This window comes from Tasmannia lanceolata, unplaced genomic scaffold, assembly GCF_043159265.1.
Source record: "Tasmannia lanceolata isolate RefF3 unplaced genomic scaffold, GAP_Taslan_0.1 ptg000007l, whole genome shotgun sequence".
NCBI lineage: Eukaryota > Viridiplantae > Streptophyta > Magnoliopsida > Canellales > Winteraceae > Tasmannia > Tasmannia lanceolata.
In genome coordinates this window covers 28,811,568-28,829,847 of record NW_027518684.1, presented here as the reverse complement: position 1 = coordinate 28,829,847, position 18,280 = coordinate 28,811,568, and the positions used below count along the sequence as shown (strand labels likewise).

Here is an 18,280-nt window from a genome sequence, read left to right as displayed (position 1 = left end):
TACCTGATTTGGAAAGAGCTACCGTGTTTAGACGGGTTTACCCTGGAGAGGTAAGGCGTCAGAACGGGTTAGCTCAGATTAGATACCGTGTTCGGACAGGTTGATTCTGATTTGGAAGGGGATACTGTGTTCAGACGGGTTCACCCTGAAGAGCTAACGCGTCAGAACGGGTTAGCTCAAATTAGATACCGTGTTCGGAGCGGTTGACTCTAATTTGGAAGGGCTACCGTGTTAAGACGGGTTCACCATGGGGAGCTAACACGTCGGAACGGGTTAGCTCAGATTAGATACTGTGTTCGGATGGGTTGACTCTGATTTATAAAGGGCTGTCATGTTTAGACGGGTTTACCCTGGAGAGCTAACGCGTCGGAACGGGTTAGCTCAGATTAGATACCGTGTTAGGACGGGTAGACCCTGATTTAGAAACGGCTATCGTGTACAGACGGCTTTACCCTGGACAGCTAACGTGTCGGAAGGGGTTAGCTCAGATTAGATACTGTGTTCGGACGGGTTGATTCTGATTTCGAAGGGGCTACCGTGTTCAGACCGGTTCACCCTCGGGAGCGAACGCTTCGGAAAGGGTTCGCATAGATTAGATACCGTGTTCGGCCGGGTTAACTCTGATTTGGGAAGACTACCGTGTTCAGACGGGTTCACCCTGGGGAGCTAACGTGTCGGAACGGGTTAGCTCATATTAGATACCGTGTTCGAACGGGTTGACTCTGATTTGGAAGGGCTATCATGTTCAAATGGGTTTACCCTGGAGAGCTAACGCATCAGAATGGGTTAGCTCGGATTTGATACTGTGTTCGGACGGGTTGACTCTAATTTGGAAGGGCTACCGTGTTCGTCCACCCTAGAGAGTTAACACGTCAGAATGGGTTAGCTTAGATTTGATACCCTGTTCGGATATGTTCACTCTGATTTGGAAGGGCTACCGTGTTCAGACGGGTTCACCCTGGGGAGCTAACACGTCGGAACGGGTTAGCTCAGATTAAATAATGTGTTCGAATGGGTTGACTTTGATTTGGGAGAGCTACTGTGTTCAGACGGGTTCACCCACGGGAGCTAACACGTCGGAACGGGTTAGCTCAGATTAGATACCGTGTTTGGATGGGTTGACTCTGATTTGGAAGGGCTACCGTGTAGTTAACTAGGCTTGTCCTATGGGAAAAGGGGTAACTAGTATACTAGATCTATGACATGGTTGCTATCCATAGGAAATGGCCGTGATGAGGCTGAACCTCCTAACTCTAGAACACCCTAAAACCTAGAACATAACGTGACGTAAGTGTTCCTAAGGGGCCCTAAAGGTCCCTACAATGGGAGACCGCAATCCAACGGTTCCAAAGACATGGATTAAATTAATTCAGTTTGTTGAAATTAATGATTTTCAGTTCTTTTAAGGTGGTTTCCAATTCCTAAAATCTAAGGAATACCATTGGCTCTAATACTGTCAAGTTTCAGCCTTGAATTGCATCCATGGAAGGGAATCATACTTTCCACCCTTGCATAATTTAGTACGTAAGTTATAGTATGTTATTGCCTGGCATGTTTCTCAGGATTTCCATGAACAGTGGACCTTGAAGCCAATAACATACTATAATTTACATGCTCAAATTGTCAAGGATTGATCACAATCAGTATACGATTATGAATGAGATCTTAGCGGTTAAACTATCACAGTATAGCAAATTTGCAAAGGAAATCAATGATTCCTAAGGTTTCTGTTTTGATAGTTTAAAGATTGAATGCATGATGGAGCATTAGAATTCTCAGGAATTTTTTATAACAATTTGAAGTTATTTCGATTTGCTTAAGGATTTTAAAAATTTCAGTTCAGATTATAGATTTACACATCAACTTATAGCAAATCTAATCTAAATAAGCTGATATTTTTAGAGCAGCTTTCTCTTGACCAGAAGAGACTACTGTAAAATTTTCATGGATTTTAAATGTGTTTTACTATTCGTTTTTCAATGTTGAAGATTTCTGTCCAGATTATAAATTTATACATAAACTTATAGGAAATCTAATCTAAATAAGCTGAAATTTTTACAGTAGTGTTATCTTGACCAGAAACGATTACTGTAAAATTTTTATTGATTTTAAAGATGATTTCCTATCAATTGTCGATTTTAAAGATATCTGTCCAGATTATGAATTTACAACGAAATACAAAGTAAAAATAGTCTAAATCAATCCAAACTTTGTGAGAACATGTCATTACAGCAGTAAATCTCAATAAAATATTTCTAGAATTTTTATTATAATTTGCTATTTCTTTCAGATTTAATATGGCATGCTCGATTTCGCATAAAAAATCATAAGACGTATCTAACAGTAACCAAAAATCTTGAAAAATTTACTGGAGATCTAATCAGGTTTTAGTTACTTCTCATCCAAATTTTACTTCTGGAAACCCTATATACTTTTCGAAAATAGGATTTTTCCAAAAATACCCCTAGAATTAAAAATTTTTTTTGAATCCCTTAATTTAACTCCAAAATTCTTCAAAATTTTTTTATTGTTTTAAAACCTTAAAATTTTATTATGTTTAAATTTTCATCAATTTTGGATCTGTTTTGACACCTTTTGAAATTCGATTTTTGGAATTTTACCCCTTTAAGGGTAAAGTTGAAAAGCTCAAAATGCGGTCAAAACGAAATTAAAATTCCTGAAAATTTCAGATTATTATACAAAAGACTCAGGAATTGAAAATTTCAAGAAATTTCAAGGGCTTATTATAGTTGCTTTCTAAAGTGGGTTTAAACCCTCTTATTTTCAAAAATCAGACTTTAATATTAAAAAAATAGATTTTCCAAGAAAAATTTTAGATTATAAAATAACTTAAACCTGATCTCATCTCCTCAAAATTTCACATGTAAACACTTTCGTTTTCATAACTTTTCAAGGAAAATCCTAAATTTACTCCTAGCATGCTTCTAGTTTATACTATTTGAAAGAGGGTTTAGAAAACCAACCTTGCTAGCTCTCCTTGTCTCTAGGGTAAGTGATCCTTAGATATACACTTTGACTTATCCTTTTAATCATAAAAGAAAACCCTAAAGAATAATAATCTACCCTCCAAAATGTTGAATATGTAGAATATGTGAAAGTACTTTGTGTAGAACCAAGTGGAAGAGATGAGCACCAAAGCATAAAAAAGATGGAATGAATTCCAAGGGAGGAGAGAGAGAGAGAGATGGACGAATTTTCAAAGGGAAGGGCCAAAAGGTTGTCTGTGCTTGCTTTTATATAAAAGATTAGGGTTGAGAGAAGAATAGTAGTTTCCAATGTGAGAGCTCATTTCTTTAGCTTGTTCCCAATTTGTGCTTTGACTTTCTCATTCTTTGATTTTCATATTGAACTTATTTCTAAACCTTGTTTCTTGCAAGCTAAGCAATGCTAAAGTACACAATAGAGATCCTTCAAGATCAATCTAGAAGCCTTCTCACATAGAAAACTAGCTTTTATGAATGATTTTCGTTCAAAGAGGGTTGCCCAACGTTTGAGCTCATTTTTGACCTATTTAGAGGCTGGTTCAGGAAAATTTGGAAACTAGAAAATTGTAAATATTTTCGAGACATTTGAAACAAGTATAATTGCAAAGTTTTTGGACGAAAAGGTAAAAAGTTATTACAATTTTACTAAACTGACCATATTCCCTTTTTATTCAAAACACATCAAATATGACATCACCATCCCACCTCATCCATGTTGGGCACCCAACTAAGCGGGCCACCCATGTGGGGCGCCCACTTATGTGGCTGACCCACATGGGTGGGTCCACTTGGACCCCTTCCTATGTGGGCTTTGCCCAATGGGCCATCTCACATGGGTTTTGGGTATTTTTCATAAAAATTTAATAATTTTTTTTTAAATTTAATATTTTATATATAGACCCAACCCATCTGACATTTATGGTGCACCCCTAACACTTGATCGAACCATCTTTTTTGAAAAAATAACTTTTCGGATCAAAATGTCCCTATTTGACCATTACCCATCCAAATGCGACCAAAATACCCTCAAATTAGTTCACCCCTAAAGGAAAAAGTTAAAAATGGAAAGTCTTTGTGGTTAAACTTCAAAAATAGAAATTTTTAAAGATGAGTCATTTTGGTGAGCAATATCAAACAGGATCATTTGGTATCCCCTGAAAATACCCAAAATGCCCTTGAGAAATTCTAAATTTAGCAGGTTTTTCAAACTTCATGAAATCATCTAAGATTCCTTAGATACACCCTAGAGGTCAAATGAAACACATTGGAAATGACCAAATTACCCCTGAGATGCAAAATTTGATGAAAATAGGAAAAACCCTGAGAAATTCCAAAAATAGCAGGTTTCCTAAAATTTACGAAATGACTCGAGATTTTTCAAATTACCCCTGAAGTGCAAGAATAGGAGAAACTCTGAGAAATCTAAATTTAGCAGGTCTCCCAAAACATATGAAATTACTCATGATTCCTCAGCCATTCTCTCAAGATGATTTGGGATATATTGAAAATGATCAAAATATCCATAAGACGATGAAAATGTGGAAGCCCTATGAGTTTATGAAAATAGCAGGTTTTTTCACTTGTTTGGAAACTTGAACTTCCAACTTCTAAATACTGTTGAGAACACCCTAGAAACCTTTAGGATTGCAAAAACACCTAAAATGAGATGAAATCTATCCTAAAATGCATAGATGCCTAATCTATTGCGAAATATTGACTCAAGACTTGATGAAACTTTATTTTTTAAAGCATAGCAAAATGGGGGTGTCTACTGATGCCCCTCTTTGGTAAAGATGGCGTAGTCATCGAATACCAAAGCAAAAGTGACAGAACTATTTTGCGTAGCGTTAATCAATAAAGGATTCGATTGATAATGCAACCTAACCTAATGCAAGACCCTAGATGAAGTCAAAAATTATTTACTCTAAACATCATGACTTGCTGGTTCAGAGTAATGAAGAAATGGATCCAATCTGATTGCAAAAATTACGCAACTCAGAATGAAAGATAATTATGATGTCGCGCCATTTTCAGATGGATGATGAGGGTAAGAATTAACCTGTCTGCGAGCGAGACATGAGGCTAATGGATTGACATGGCCACGAGCGAGCCCGAGGGTCGAGAAGATTGACCTGTCTGCGAGTGAGACGAGAGATCAGAAGGAGTTTTCTTGTCCTTAAGCAGGATGGATGGCTAAGGGATTGATCTGGCTGTGAGCGAGCCTAGGGGTTGAGAGGATCGACCCCTCTGCGAGCGAGACGAGACCTACAGATAATTTGATTTGTCTGTGAAACTGACCTATTTGAAAATGAGACGCGGCCAGCGAGACGAGAATCAAAGAGGATTGGCCTAGATAGCCGGATGAAAATAGCTTGTCTGCGAAATTGACCTGTCTGAGAATGAGACAGGGTCAGCGGGACGGGAGCTAAAGATAATTTGATTTGTCTGCGAAATTGACCTATCTGCGAATGACACGCGGCCATTGGGATGGGAATCAAAGAGGATTGGCTTGGATGGCCGGATGAAAATAGCTTGTCTGTGAAATTGACCTGTCTGCGAATGAGACAAGGTCAGCGGGACGGGAGCTAAAGATAATTTGTTTTGTCTGCGAAATTGACCTATCTGCGAATGAGACGCGGTCAGCGGGATGGGAATCAAAGAGGTTTGGCTGGATGATCGGATGAAAATAGCTTGTCTGCGAAATTGACCTGTCTGCAAATTAGACGTGGCCAGCGGGACGGTAATCAAAGAGGATTGACCTGGATGGCAGGATGAAAATAGCTTGTCTGCGATATTGACCTGTCTGCGAATGAGACAAGGTCAGCGAGACGGGAGCTAAAGATAATTTGATTTGTCTGCGAAATTTACCTATTTGTGAATGAGACGTGGCCAGCGGGACGGGAATCCAAGAGGATTGGCCTAGATGGCTGGATGAAAATAACTTGTCTGTGAAATCGACCTATCTGCGAATGAGACAGGGTCAGCGGGACGGGAGCTCAATAAAATTTCATTTGCAAGCGAAATTGACCTATCTGCGAATGAGACTAGGCCAGCGGGAAGGAAATCAAAGAGGATTGACCTGGATGGCCGGATGAAAATATCTTATCTGCGAAATTGACCTGTCTGCGAATGAGACAGGGTCAACGGGACGGGAGCTAAATATAATTTGATTTGTCTGCGAAATTGACCTATCTACGAATAAGACGCGGCCAGTGAGATGGGAATCAAAGAGGATTGGTCTGGATGGCCTGATGAAAATAGCTTGTCTGCGAAATTGACCTGTCTGCTAAAGACACAGGGTCAGCGTGATGGGAGCTAAAGGATTGCCCTGGCTACGAGCGAGCCTGGGACCAAGAAATTGGATTGGATTCTGCTTAATAAAGAGTGAGATTAAAAATTCAAATTGCTTGATTGATCATTTGTTGATTGCTTGAGACGACTTTGATTTAGGCGGATTGATGACTTTTACGATAGGAAATTTGGAGATTTTTCATGAACTTGGATTTGAAGTGCACTTGAATTTGATGAATTTTGGGTGCTTGAAATTAATGAAGGTTGAAATCGGGGACAATAAAGATCATGCCCGATGAAGACTTTGACACTAGGACTTCGACTAATGACGAGATGATAAATCTTAGGAACGATGAAGCATAACTAACGAGAATGGTTTAGGAAAGCTTTCAGGTAGCTTCAACATGATTTTTCGCAAAAAGACTATTTCTCTTTTCTGCTGGGAATTTTAATAACTGAAACCTTGATCTAAATACCTGAAACTGGTAATCTAGAACAACGGCTCTCTTGGATACTGAAATTGAAAAGTGAGATTTTTTCTTTGACAGGTGTTTAGAAAAAACATTTCTTGACCAGGATAGTATTCAACTGTCTGGAAAGAAATTATGAATTTCAATAGTTCATCTTTCTGAGAAACTGGCCCAACCATCATCACATACAGGACTCTCCCAAGCCTTTAGGTGCCTTCCTGGGGCATGGTTTTTTTATTGAAACGGCACTTTCCGATGTTTTTACTTCGCAATGCTTCTAGGCTGGTCTTCTTTAAAACAAAGCTCTTTGACTAGATTCTCGAGATCTTTTCTTCAGGATTAACTTGACGCAGGTACAATCGCTGGGAACTGACGACACCGGGCCTCTTTCACCGAGACAGTTGCATCATTTAGACACAAGGACGATGATTGACTCTTCCTAAAGAGGAAATTTGGATAAAAGACACTACTCAAATGATTGAGGAGCTCTGAAAGAGTGAACTTAGAATAACAAAGATTTAATGACTACACTGACAAATACAGTGATGCTTCTGACTTAGTTAATATTTTGTTTGGTAAGTCTTAGCTTTTCAAAGAGTAGTTTCTCAATTGGTAAACACTGGACTTCTTCCTTAAAACAGTAATGCCTCAAGCATTTGATTACCATTCCTAAGATTGCTTGGTTTCAATGCCCTCAGTTTCTAGGACGTCACTTGAACTCGCTTGAACTTCCTTTCGGTCTTCAATCTTGATACTGGCTGTAGCCTTCGTATAATGATTCTCCTACCGTGACCAAGTCACCTCTTCAGGGTTTTTAACTTGGTGGACCGTGTTGGCCTTACTTTTAACCTGAGTCGACCTTTCAGATTTTCAACTCAGCAGGCTATCCCCTTAACTTTTGCCTAAGCCGCCCTTTCGAGTTTTCAACTTAGCAGGGAATGATCTTAAATTTTGCCTAGACCGCCCTTTCAGGTTTTCAGTCTAGCATATCTTCAAACTCCGTTCTTTTTTTTGTTTCTTCTTCAGCTTTGTTTTAGGATCTAGATCCTTGATTCTGAACACCGGAAGGACTTTATAGGTAGGGTAGGGCTTTTCAAAGAAAAGGCTTAAGGCTTTGCAAAGATTTCGACCGAACCTGTAGGCAGGTTGCCTATGTATCCCAGTATAGGAATCAGGTCGCACGTAGTTAATGGCAGATGCCCCTAGTTTGAAGGTAAGTGGGATTTTTCTCTTTTCTTTCTTTCTGGAATGATTGACTTTTTCCTTTTTCTTTTCTCTTTTTTTAGAATAATTGAATTTTTTCTTTTGAAATGATCGAATCCGGTTTGACCGAGCTGACTACGTACCCCAGTGTAGGGATCAGGTTTCGCGTAGTTCAGGGTGAATGCCCCTAGTATAATGGGTTTTCGAAGGAATTTCATTCAGGCTCGAAGGGTTTGCAAACAGATATTCTTTTTCTCATTGGGTTATGATTCTGGAATTTGTTCGGCCAAAGGAGGCCTTCCATTGTTCAGGTTTGGAATTGATCTAGGTTGATGAGTTCTCTTTATTTATTTTTTTTAAGAGTTTGACGGTATTTCCAGGTAAGAGATAATGGATCTTCTTCTCTCAAGATTCCAATATATGCTTTCGACTTTGATGGAGCAAAACTTGTTCTTTGACATCCTCCATCTATGGATCTGTAACTCTTGATATTTGATGATCGCTTTTCAATACTTGCTCTTGAACTTCTTATCTTGAATTTGTTGACTTCATATTTTGAATTTAGGAACCAAGGTCATTGACTGGAGATATGAAAGTTGTTTCCAATCCATGCCCCTTCTATAGCATATGTCTCTCACTTTCTTCATTCTCTTGAGCTTTCTATCTATGTCTTGCCCATGGTATCGGTTGTAGCGCTTCTAGACAATCTTCTTATCCTCGAAATGGGTTTATCAATTCCTCACACTCTAATGTATTTCCAATAGGCATTCACTGAATCAAAGTTTCAGTGCCAATGTTTATCATTTCAATTTTTTCCTTGAAAGGTCGGAGTCGGCGCTCCTCTTCTTGTTCAAGCAATTGCTGTGAATCAAGTGGAGTTTCGTCGATCACTTCCTCATTGAGGAGGGAGTTTTATTTTTATTGTTATTAAGATCAGAAGCATACTTGAGAGACAAACACATATGGGCTATCGAAACTGAAGTTTTCATTTAAAGAAAAACTATTACATTAAATGACCTATCCTGAACATGCTCAGGATTCACAACCTTTAAAACGAAAAGAAAAACAAAAGATAACTTGCCTGGACTAGGCATTAACTCTTAACTGTAAAACTTTAAGACTTGACTCAATAACTAGACTGACCATAATGACTTGACTCAATAAAAAGTAAATGACTAAAACTACAACTGCTGCAACTGTCTAGCTTTGGAGGCTCAGAGAAGGCTTGCTCATATATAGTACTTTCAAGTTCTGATTCTTTTCATTTTAGCCGGACCTGTGCTTCTTTGAACCCTGAATTTTCTAAGCATTGACATTTGCCGGCGGCGGTGCTGCATGAGTCGGCACAGGATTATTGACAGTACTGGGTCTTTGCTGGAAGGCAAGGCCCTTATTGTCAAGCAACCTTTGGATCCTGAATTTTAGGGCAACGCAATTATCGGTAAGGTGGTCAGGGCCTCTATGGTATTCACAATACTGGCCCGTTCTCCAATCGGCTGGTAAAGGATTAGGATGAGGCCTAATGAAGAGTAGGGTAATGTGACCTGAAGCTAACCCTTGCTGCAAAATAACTGATAGTGGAAATGGGAGAGGGGTAAATTCCTTGTTCGGCTTTTGCTGAGGTGCAACCATTGTTTGATTGTATCTGAATACCATAGGGTTTTGTGACTAGTTAGTCCTTGATACTTTACTTATCTCGGGAATCTGAGCGGGTGTCGGCTTCTTGATATCTTTTGAGGTAAAATTGCCTCACTATAAGCCCCATGTGCCGCGAGCCCTTTGATTTCTTGACTTGTGGAGATCAGGCTCGCAGTAATCTGACCCATCATAGTGCATTGCTGGTCCTGATTATTATAAGACTTCCTCTTCACTTCCTCAACTGGCTCAAACCATGGTTCACGGTCATCAGGAAGGGATGGAGTTCCGCAGCTTGACAAAAGATTTTGAGGGTCAAGGAGGTCCATGTCTATAAGGTCTTGAATATCATATTTCAAACTGAGTCATTTATCAGTAGCATGACTAGGACGTAAATGGTAATCACAAAATTCTTTCATTTGGAAGGACTTGGGAAGAGGATTAACAATAAGCTCTGGTCCCATCAGTTTTATCATTCTCTCTTTGATTAACCATTTCAGAGCATCTAATCACGAGATCGACAAGGCGGTGAATTCTCTTCTTGGAGTCTCAGATGGTTGCTCTGTATCATATTCAAGAATTAAAGGCCCAACACAACATCCTGGACTTTGATATTCTTGTTAGCAAAATGTTTGGACTTTTGGGACTGACAATGACAGGTTTGTATTTGTTGCTTCATCTGATGAACCTCTTGTGTTAGCATGACCATTTTCTGAGAAAGATTCATTATCAATTCTTCCATTCTACCAATCGTAGCTTTCTGAGTGGGCTGTGATATAGCAGGGAGGCCAGAACTCTTGCTCTCAGAAGTGGAGATAGTTGGACCAAATTTCTCAGCTAGTTGAACCTTGAGGGATTGATTCTCTACTTCCATTTCCTTCATGTCTTGGTCAAGCAGGGCTAAGGTTTCTGTGATACCAGCAAGTTGGGAGTCTTCTGTAGAATTTGCCATGGGTATGGATCGAGACGGAGGCAAAGCAATGGCTTCTGAAAAGGGAAGTTGTATTGACTCCTCCAACCGAGAGGATGAATGAACCCGAAAAAAATGAGGAATATCAATGGTGAAAGGTCCTGACATGGAAATGATAAATACGATGTATAAGCTTGACATTCATGGAGTGTTTCTTCTCAAAGCAAAATCACAAGTGCTACTAAAGATTAAAATATCTTTAGTTTTTATCAAGCAACTTATATCGGAAAGACCAAGGAATTTTCTTAGAATAAATTCTAATTCCAACATTCCTTAGCCTTTGACTTCACTAGTGACGATTGCCCATGAATAGAATGCTTACATGCTCCATTTGACCAGTAAGTCAAAATAGGACATTGTTTTTTTATAGACACTACTTGTCACACCCAAGGCAATACAAACATTTTCATCTTCGATGATATATCCTAGGATATCATGGCTTCATAATTCATTTATTATCTCGTGCATCTAACTTCTTCCGAGAAGTATCCACCAGCTTAGGCCAACTTTAGCCACAAAGAAAACCAAGCCATATTTGTTCTTATCAAGAACACTTTACATGTTTGTTTCTCTTTCCGATTTCCAATCAAAGAATAAAAGGTTATAAAATTAACTATATCATACATGGACATCATTCAATTTTGTCAATTATTATTTGCATGTCCTAAATGACATTTCAAATTGAAAGTGAATATTCTCATATGCATTAAATATATTGTGACATAAATTTCTCTTTTACAAGAATTACATCTTAAACACGAAAGTGTTATTTATGTCCTTTCTCATTTCTTCAACAATTGACCGTGTATAAGATCGTAAGAGTTTATACTCTACCTTCTCTAATTATTGACATTCAAGTCAATTTTCTTAAGAGACTCAACCATCTTAGAGGTAAGAGTATTAAACTCTACTTTTCTCTAAATATAGACATAAAGTCAATTTGTCAAGAGAATTAAACCTCCTTGAAGACAAACTATTACGATAGTGATTCCAATATGGTGGATTTCATTCTTTTAAGGAAAATATGAAGATAGCACAAAGCATATACAATTAAACATAATTCCCTATGCTTAACTTGATCAAATCAAACATGGTTTATAATCCGAAAATAAAGGCGTACCTTATGTAATCAATTCCAATGAAAGTAGTTCATACCATTGTATCCAATTTGTTTTCTTGAAAACATGCCTTGAAGAGCTCCATGGGAATTTGTCTTAAGATTGTTGGTGGGATCTGGTGTTGATGGAGATCTAAGATCAATAATTAGTGATGCTTCAAGGCGTGTAATCGCTTTCCTTAAGACAAATTTCGCCCCCACCAGTAGTGTGCAAAGGGGATCCGCGAATTGCCTCCAAGATACAATGAATCCTTATAGGAATGTCCTACAAATGTCTTACGACGCTTTGCACAAGTGGAATCAAACCTAAAACGCCCTTTGAGAATTACAAGCCGTAGAGAAATTCACTAAAACTGTTTCTGCAGAAAAACAGTATTTAGTGCACTTTTTTGTATACATCTCAACCTTTAAAAACAAGAGAATAGGGGATTTCAAGAGAGAATAGATCCAGTAATAACTCACTATCAAAAGACAGATTTTTTGCTCTTTTTATAGAGCCATAGATGTCTTTTCAATGTGAAAAGCATCCCTTCAAAGTACCCTTTAGAATGTTAAAAGCATCGCTTAGATTGGTTTGTACAATGGCCGTTAGATCCCACCTCCTCGCGATATAACTAATTTGGATCATCCATAAAGTGTCCCTTGAGTTTGAAATCATCCATGACTGTTAGAAGGCAAAAAGACACGAAGAGATTCAAATTTGGAAGTGAAAAGATGTGTCCATTTTTCTCCCAACGGATAAATTTTCACGCAGCCGCGATCGACTGGGTTACCTGCGGTCGCTCGTCGATATGCTTTTGGACTTTTATTTTTTTCCGATCCAAAGAACCACGGTCGACCAGGCTACCCACGGTTGACCAACCATACCTTTCTGGAAATCATATACATTTCCAAATTCCAATCCGCGGTCGACCGGCCCTGTTTGAAAATTTGTTTTATTTCTCTTTTTATTTTGATAAAACACTTTCAAATATTTTGAATTGACCCAAAACATTTTGAAAATCTCTAACAAACTGTTGGTGGGCGCTATTAGAGTATTTGATATCTTTAATCAGAACGTTGAATCTGTATGGTTAGAGTAGATTAGGAATTTGGTCGGATGTAGACCCGGCAAACGGGTAACCCGCGCAGGTACGAAACCCGTGGGTACGGGTAAAAAATACCTGTGATTCTACGGGTAGGTTTTTCAAGTTCCCGTACCCAACCCGCGGGTAAACCACTAAATTTATATTTAATTTTTTTTTTAAAAAAAAACTTTTGCGGAAACGACGATTTCATTCATTTCGCGGCCTTTTGTGGTAAGTATGTGTATAATTTAAATACGATTTCATTCTTAATATGAACGTTGCGTCCTGTTTCAGCTCCCAACAAGATAGCAGAATGCATTTATCAAAAACCCAATATAAAACAGAAGTGGGTTTCAGCTCCCAATACCTGCAATGACAAAATTAAAGGCTAAAAAAAAAAAGAACCCCTCACCAAGAGGATGAGCATACATCTACCTAAACCCTAAACCCTAAACTCTAAAATATAAGTGGGTTTCATCCCCCTATACCTGGAATGAAAAAAGAAAAAAAAAATCAGGTCACCAAGAGGAGCATACACTTAACAGAAAGAACAAAGATGAGGAGCATGCATTTACCTAAACCCTAAAGTCTAAAATATAAGTGGGTTTCATCTCCCAAGACCTGGAAAAAAAAAAGCTCACCAAGAGGAGCATACATTTATCAGAAATAACAAAGATGAGGAGCATACATTTAGCTAAACCCTAATCCCTAATCCATAAAATATGAGTCGGTTTCATCCTCCAATACCATGAATTGGGGGGAAAAAAAGCTCACCAAGAATTTCCAGAGCCATGGGAACGGATGGTGAGGAGGTTGGGCTAGGGTTTCGTTTCGTAGGGATTTCGTTACAGAGGTTTAGCTTTAAAGAGGACGGAGATACGAAAGGTGGTGGGAGAGGTGGTGGCTGGTGGTCGACGATCGACGGTGGTCGGAGAGGGAATGCTATCTCTGGAGGTTGGGCTAGGGTTTCGTTTCGTGGCTGCCATAGAAAAAAAAATGAATCGATTCTTCTGTTGAAAACTAAAGCATAAAAAGTTGAAAACTAAAGAAAAAACCTAACCCTAGTTTTACAGGTAACCTGCAGGTACCAGGGCCCGACCCAGACCCACCCGCTGGTCAGGGGTACGGGCCGGGTGCAGGTATTTTTTTAACGGGTAACAAAATTGGTACCCGTACCAGCAAATTTTGCTACGGGCCGGGTGTACCCGCGGGTACGTGTACCATTTCGCCGGGTCTAGTCGGATGTGATAATCAAACAGTTAAATTACAAATCTACACTAACCATATAATACAACATCTGATATACTATAACAGGCCCAACAATATGTTTTTTTAAATCTTTGAACAAGGTAGGCTCCACCCATACTTACCCTCACGAGATTTTATATAGTGCAAGTGCTTACAGTCCAGTATTTTTTAAAATGGACGATACGACCCATAGCATTGGATTATCCAAAACGTCCATTTGATGGGTCATAATGTAAAGGTTTTGCCCGAAACAATCATTTCCATAGTATGATCCTAGCCCTCCGATCTATAGAGAAATTGCATATTATTAAAACCTGTTGTAGATTGAGGGTATGGATCTTCCTATGGAAATTTTTTTTGGGCCACAACCTATTTTCATTGTGGCCCATCAAATGGATGGTTTGGATCATCCTATGGTGTGGGTCGTACAATCCATTTTGTAAAATATATAACTATACGGGCTTTAGACCACATAAAAAGTTTATCCTCTCTCCGCTATCTTTTAACACAAACCCTTAGGGGACTAACACTGAATGCATGGTTTACATCTATGAAGAAGTCGGACGCCATAAATATTTTTTTAAAAAAATAATAACTTGGGCATACTTTGTTCGAATATTCAAACCATTCATTTGTTGCAACCCAACAGAAATAGCTAGGCCATGCCCCAAAAACCATCTATTGATTCTAATTTTTTGATTTATGGGGATTCATATATGTTATCATTGTAGTAGATCAGAAGGTTACGATCATCGAGATAATTTTTAGGGTGCAAATTCATTAAAACTCAACAAATGAATGGTTTGGATTTTTTCAACAAAGTGGCCCAATGAATTTTCTAAAAAATACGCGTAATATGGTGTATGCACCGAGGTGAGTTGGGTCTCAGTGTATAATGTGTATGTTCGTAACTAGGCTTATATTTCAAAAAAATACAATGAATCTCACCCTGTTCGAAGATCCTGACCATTCAATTCTTGGGCCTTAATGTTCCCAGACTTTGCACCAAAAATCAGCTCCTTTGGATGATCCCAACCAATTAATCTATAGATAAACTATGCATATAAGTATCTATAGATCGAAAACTTAGGATAATCTAATGGAGATGATTTTCGTGGCACGATGTATTTATGTTGCGGCCTACCAACTGAATGGTTTAGATCTTCGAACAAGGTGGCCTCCACTTTATTTTTATAAAAATACCCACATCTCTATATATATAACTTATAACACATATTTATTAGAAAATTGATTGCAAACATTATTCCAATATGCAAACCGTTCATTTGATGGGCCCAATGTAAATAGGCATTTTCCCGAATATCATCTCCATATGATCATCCAAACTCCTTGATCTGTAGAGGCTGAGTGGAGGTTTAGGGTCATCCTATGGAGTTGATTTTATGGGCATGGGTTGGGTCCCAAGAACTGTACGGTTTGGACCTACGAATCAGGTGGAATTAATTGATATTTTTTCAAGAAAATGACACTTTTTAGGATGTCCACCTTCTTCAAAGATCTAGGCAATGTTGGGCCCAACCTAGAGTATGTGCTCAAAGATAGAAGTAAGAGAGCACTAGTTGTGAGAATAAGTAAAGGTGGGTGGGTCGTACCTTGTTCAAAGATCTAAACAATTCACTTGTCAAGCCACACCAAAGGTACATGTTTGAGAGAGAACCAGTGTTGTACCCGTTGTGGGTTCAAACTAAAGATACATATATTTATGTAATGTGGTCGTTAAAATGAATCAAAAGAGGGAAGGAGGGGTAGATCTTATAGAACCTCATGACCTTCCCGGCTTTTCATGGTGCCGTCCAATTCATACGGTTCGTGTCGTAACACGGTTATTTAGTTAAATTCCGCCCATTCAAGCACTAAAACTGTTCTGTGAAAATAGGGACAATTTACTGTGGAAGTGGAACTTCTGACCAAATTCAGACGCACCGTATCAATGGTCCGTGGTCACTTTAAATATGCAAGCAAAATGATTCGAGACACCATGCCGCGAAAACAAAGTGCGAACATCTCATGGATGAAATGTATTTGATTCCCACACCAAATCTTAAGCAAAAATAAAGAATGTGCCTCTCTCTCCCTCTCTCTGCCTCGCTCTCTACTGTTTTTTATTTTTAGAGTTTAAGACACGGCTTAGTAAGTGAAAACTACAAAGCTTTACTTATGATGTTCGATCAAAGGCTTACATTTCTAGCAAAAGTAGAAAATCATGCAAGCTCTTCTTGGGATATACAACAAATACACAAGATTATGACAGCTAAAAGTGAAATCACGATGTTGGCCTTTTATTTTTACGCATATGGATACTATATTAGCCACTTATGGATGGCATGATGGTGGAGGCTTCACCGGAGGAGGCTTCTTATAAGGTGTAGATCGTCTACGGCTGCACCTTTCGCGGTGGCTTATACAAGTCCAATTCCTCCTCTGATGGAGGGTGGCCTGGATAATGACCATAAGGTGGTGGCTTTTCGACCGGTGGTGGGCACTCCGGGGTCGGTGGCTTCTCGATTGGGGGTGGGTTGTAAACAGGAGTTGGAGGTGGCTTCGCAACTGGGGGTGGCTTCTCGACTGGGGGTGGGTTGTAAACAGGAGTTGGGGGTGGCTTCTCGACTGGGGGTGGGCTGTAAACTGGAGTTGTGGGTGGCTTCTGAACTGGGGGTGGGTTGTAAACTGGGGTTGGGGGTGGCTTGTACACTGGGGTTGAGGGTGGCTTCTCAACTGGAGGAGGACATGGCTTCTCAAGAGGAGGAGGACTATAAATGGGTGTTGGAGGCTTCTTCTCAGGTGGCTTATAGCCATAGTCAGCCTGAGAGGGAGTAGTGAAAGACACCACGCCAAGGAAAAATACTAACAAATGTGGAAGGAGGGACATGTTTGCTTTGATGGTAAAAACCTTAAGAGGGGGCTGCCCCTTTTATAGGGACTTTCGGGGCATAGTGAGGTAGGTACATTACTACACGTACGTTGTCTTGATTGTCGTAACATGTAGAAAATATGGATAGTCAGGTTTGTTTTTTTATCTCACGCTTAAATGTATACTGACCTTTTTAGTTGAAAAGTTGTAGGGAAAGTCGGTTCGTAAGGGCTAAGCCGTTTCTTCACTACTTTCTTGCTACCTAATTCTCTATGATGTCGGCTACCTTTTACCACTAAACTAGTTTTATTCAACAGCCGGAGAGAGAGAGAGAGAGAGAGAGAGAGAGAGAGAGAGATTTTCAAGAAGGTCTTTAACATGTGAGATGGTTGATATGACTATTCTGTGTTTGGTATTATAAACGTTATATAACCTTGAACCACGACTTACTTGGTCGCTGCCATCACTTCCTGAAGATACTTCGATCTCCAATGTGTAGGATATTTTAACAATTCTATTTCTCAGATCCTACCAGGACATATTGAATCTTATCTCAAGGTCTAGATTGCACCATCAATATAAGATGGGTTTATTTGAGTGTCCTTATAATATCCCACCCCGGTGGCTGAAAGTTATAAATTTATGGTCAGATGTTTAAGAATTATCAGATGATTGATCGGCCCATTAATATTGCACAGATAGAGAATTGGACCGTTAAAATTATTCAGAACGAAGATCGGATGGTTGAGATCAGATGGCCGTGGAATTAGTCGAAATATATTATTTACCGCTTGATCATTTAATGGTTCTCAAGCGATCCAACTGCATCCAAGATTAATAACAACTCACATCAATCCCGCCAAATTGGGTCGGAGTGTCAAGATCAAGCACATATGTAACATCATATGGATGACTATCACACGAATTGTATGATGTGACATGAAAAACACATTCCTTTTAATTTTAAACTTAGCATATTTCAATTTTTTCATCTAAGCTAGTTTCTATGTCCATGCTTTGGAAGGTACGACGGAAGACGCCATATAATATCTCCTGTTTTATGTGATCTAGTAGTTGGACCCCACCTTGTTCGAAGGACATCTAGGAACAAAAAAAATATGCGCCCATATGTGCATATGCCATATACAGTGCGGCCCAACCTTGATCAATAGACTTTCTGCAACAAAAAACACGTATGTGCAGACACCATGTGCAGTGCGGCCCACCTATTATATGTTCACCTAATTAGGGATGCCATATAAGATCCAAACATTTCACTTATCTGGCCTCAACGTAAATAGGTTGTGATCCCAAAATCATCTCGATAGGATGATGCTAACCGTCCAATTTGTTAAGAAACGACATCGTAAATAATTCTCATTGGATAGAAAGAGTTAGGAAG

General features: G+C 39.1%; 1 protein-coding gene across 1 annotated transcript; it reads right to left on the bottom strand.

Moving 5' to 3' along the window:
* Positions 1–16,158: 16,158 nt before the first annotated feature.
* On the bottom strand, positions 16,159–16,905 carry LOC143881204 (uncharacterized). Its single transcript, XM_077384190.1, has one exon. The coding sequence runs from the start codon at positions 16,894–16,896 to the stop codon at positions 16,402–16,404; it is 495 nt and encodes a 164-aa protein (XP_077240305.1). The 5' UTR covers positions 16,897–16,905; the 3' UTR covers positions 16,159–16,401.
* Between the last annotated feature and the right edge of the window lie 1,375 nt (positions 16,906–18,280).

What these genes read in the sequence shown, in the direction of transcription:
- LOC143881204 (XM_077384190.1), bottom strand. Translation starts at nt 16,896, where the DNA reads ATGTCCCTCCTTCCACATTTGTTAGTATTTTTCCTTGGCGTGGTGTCT.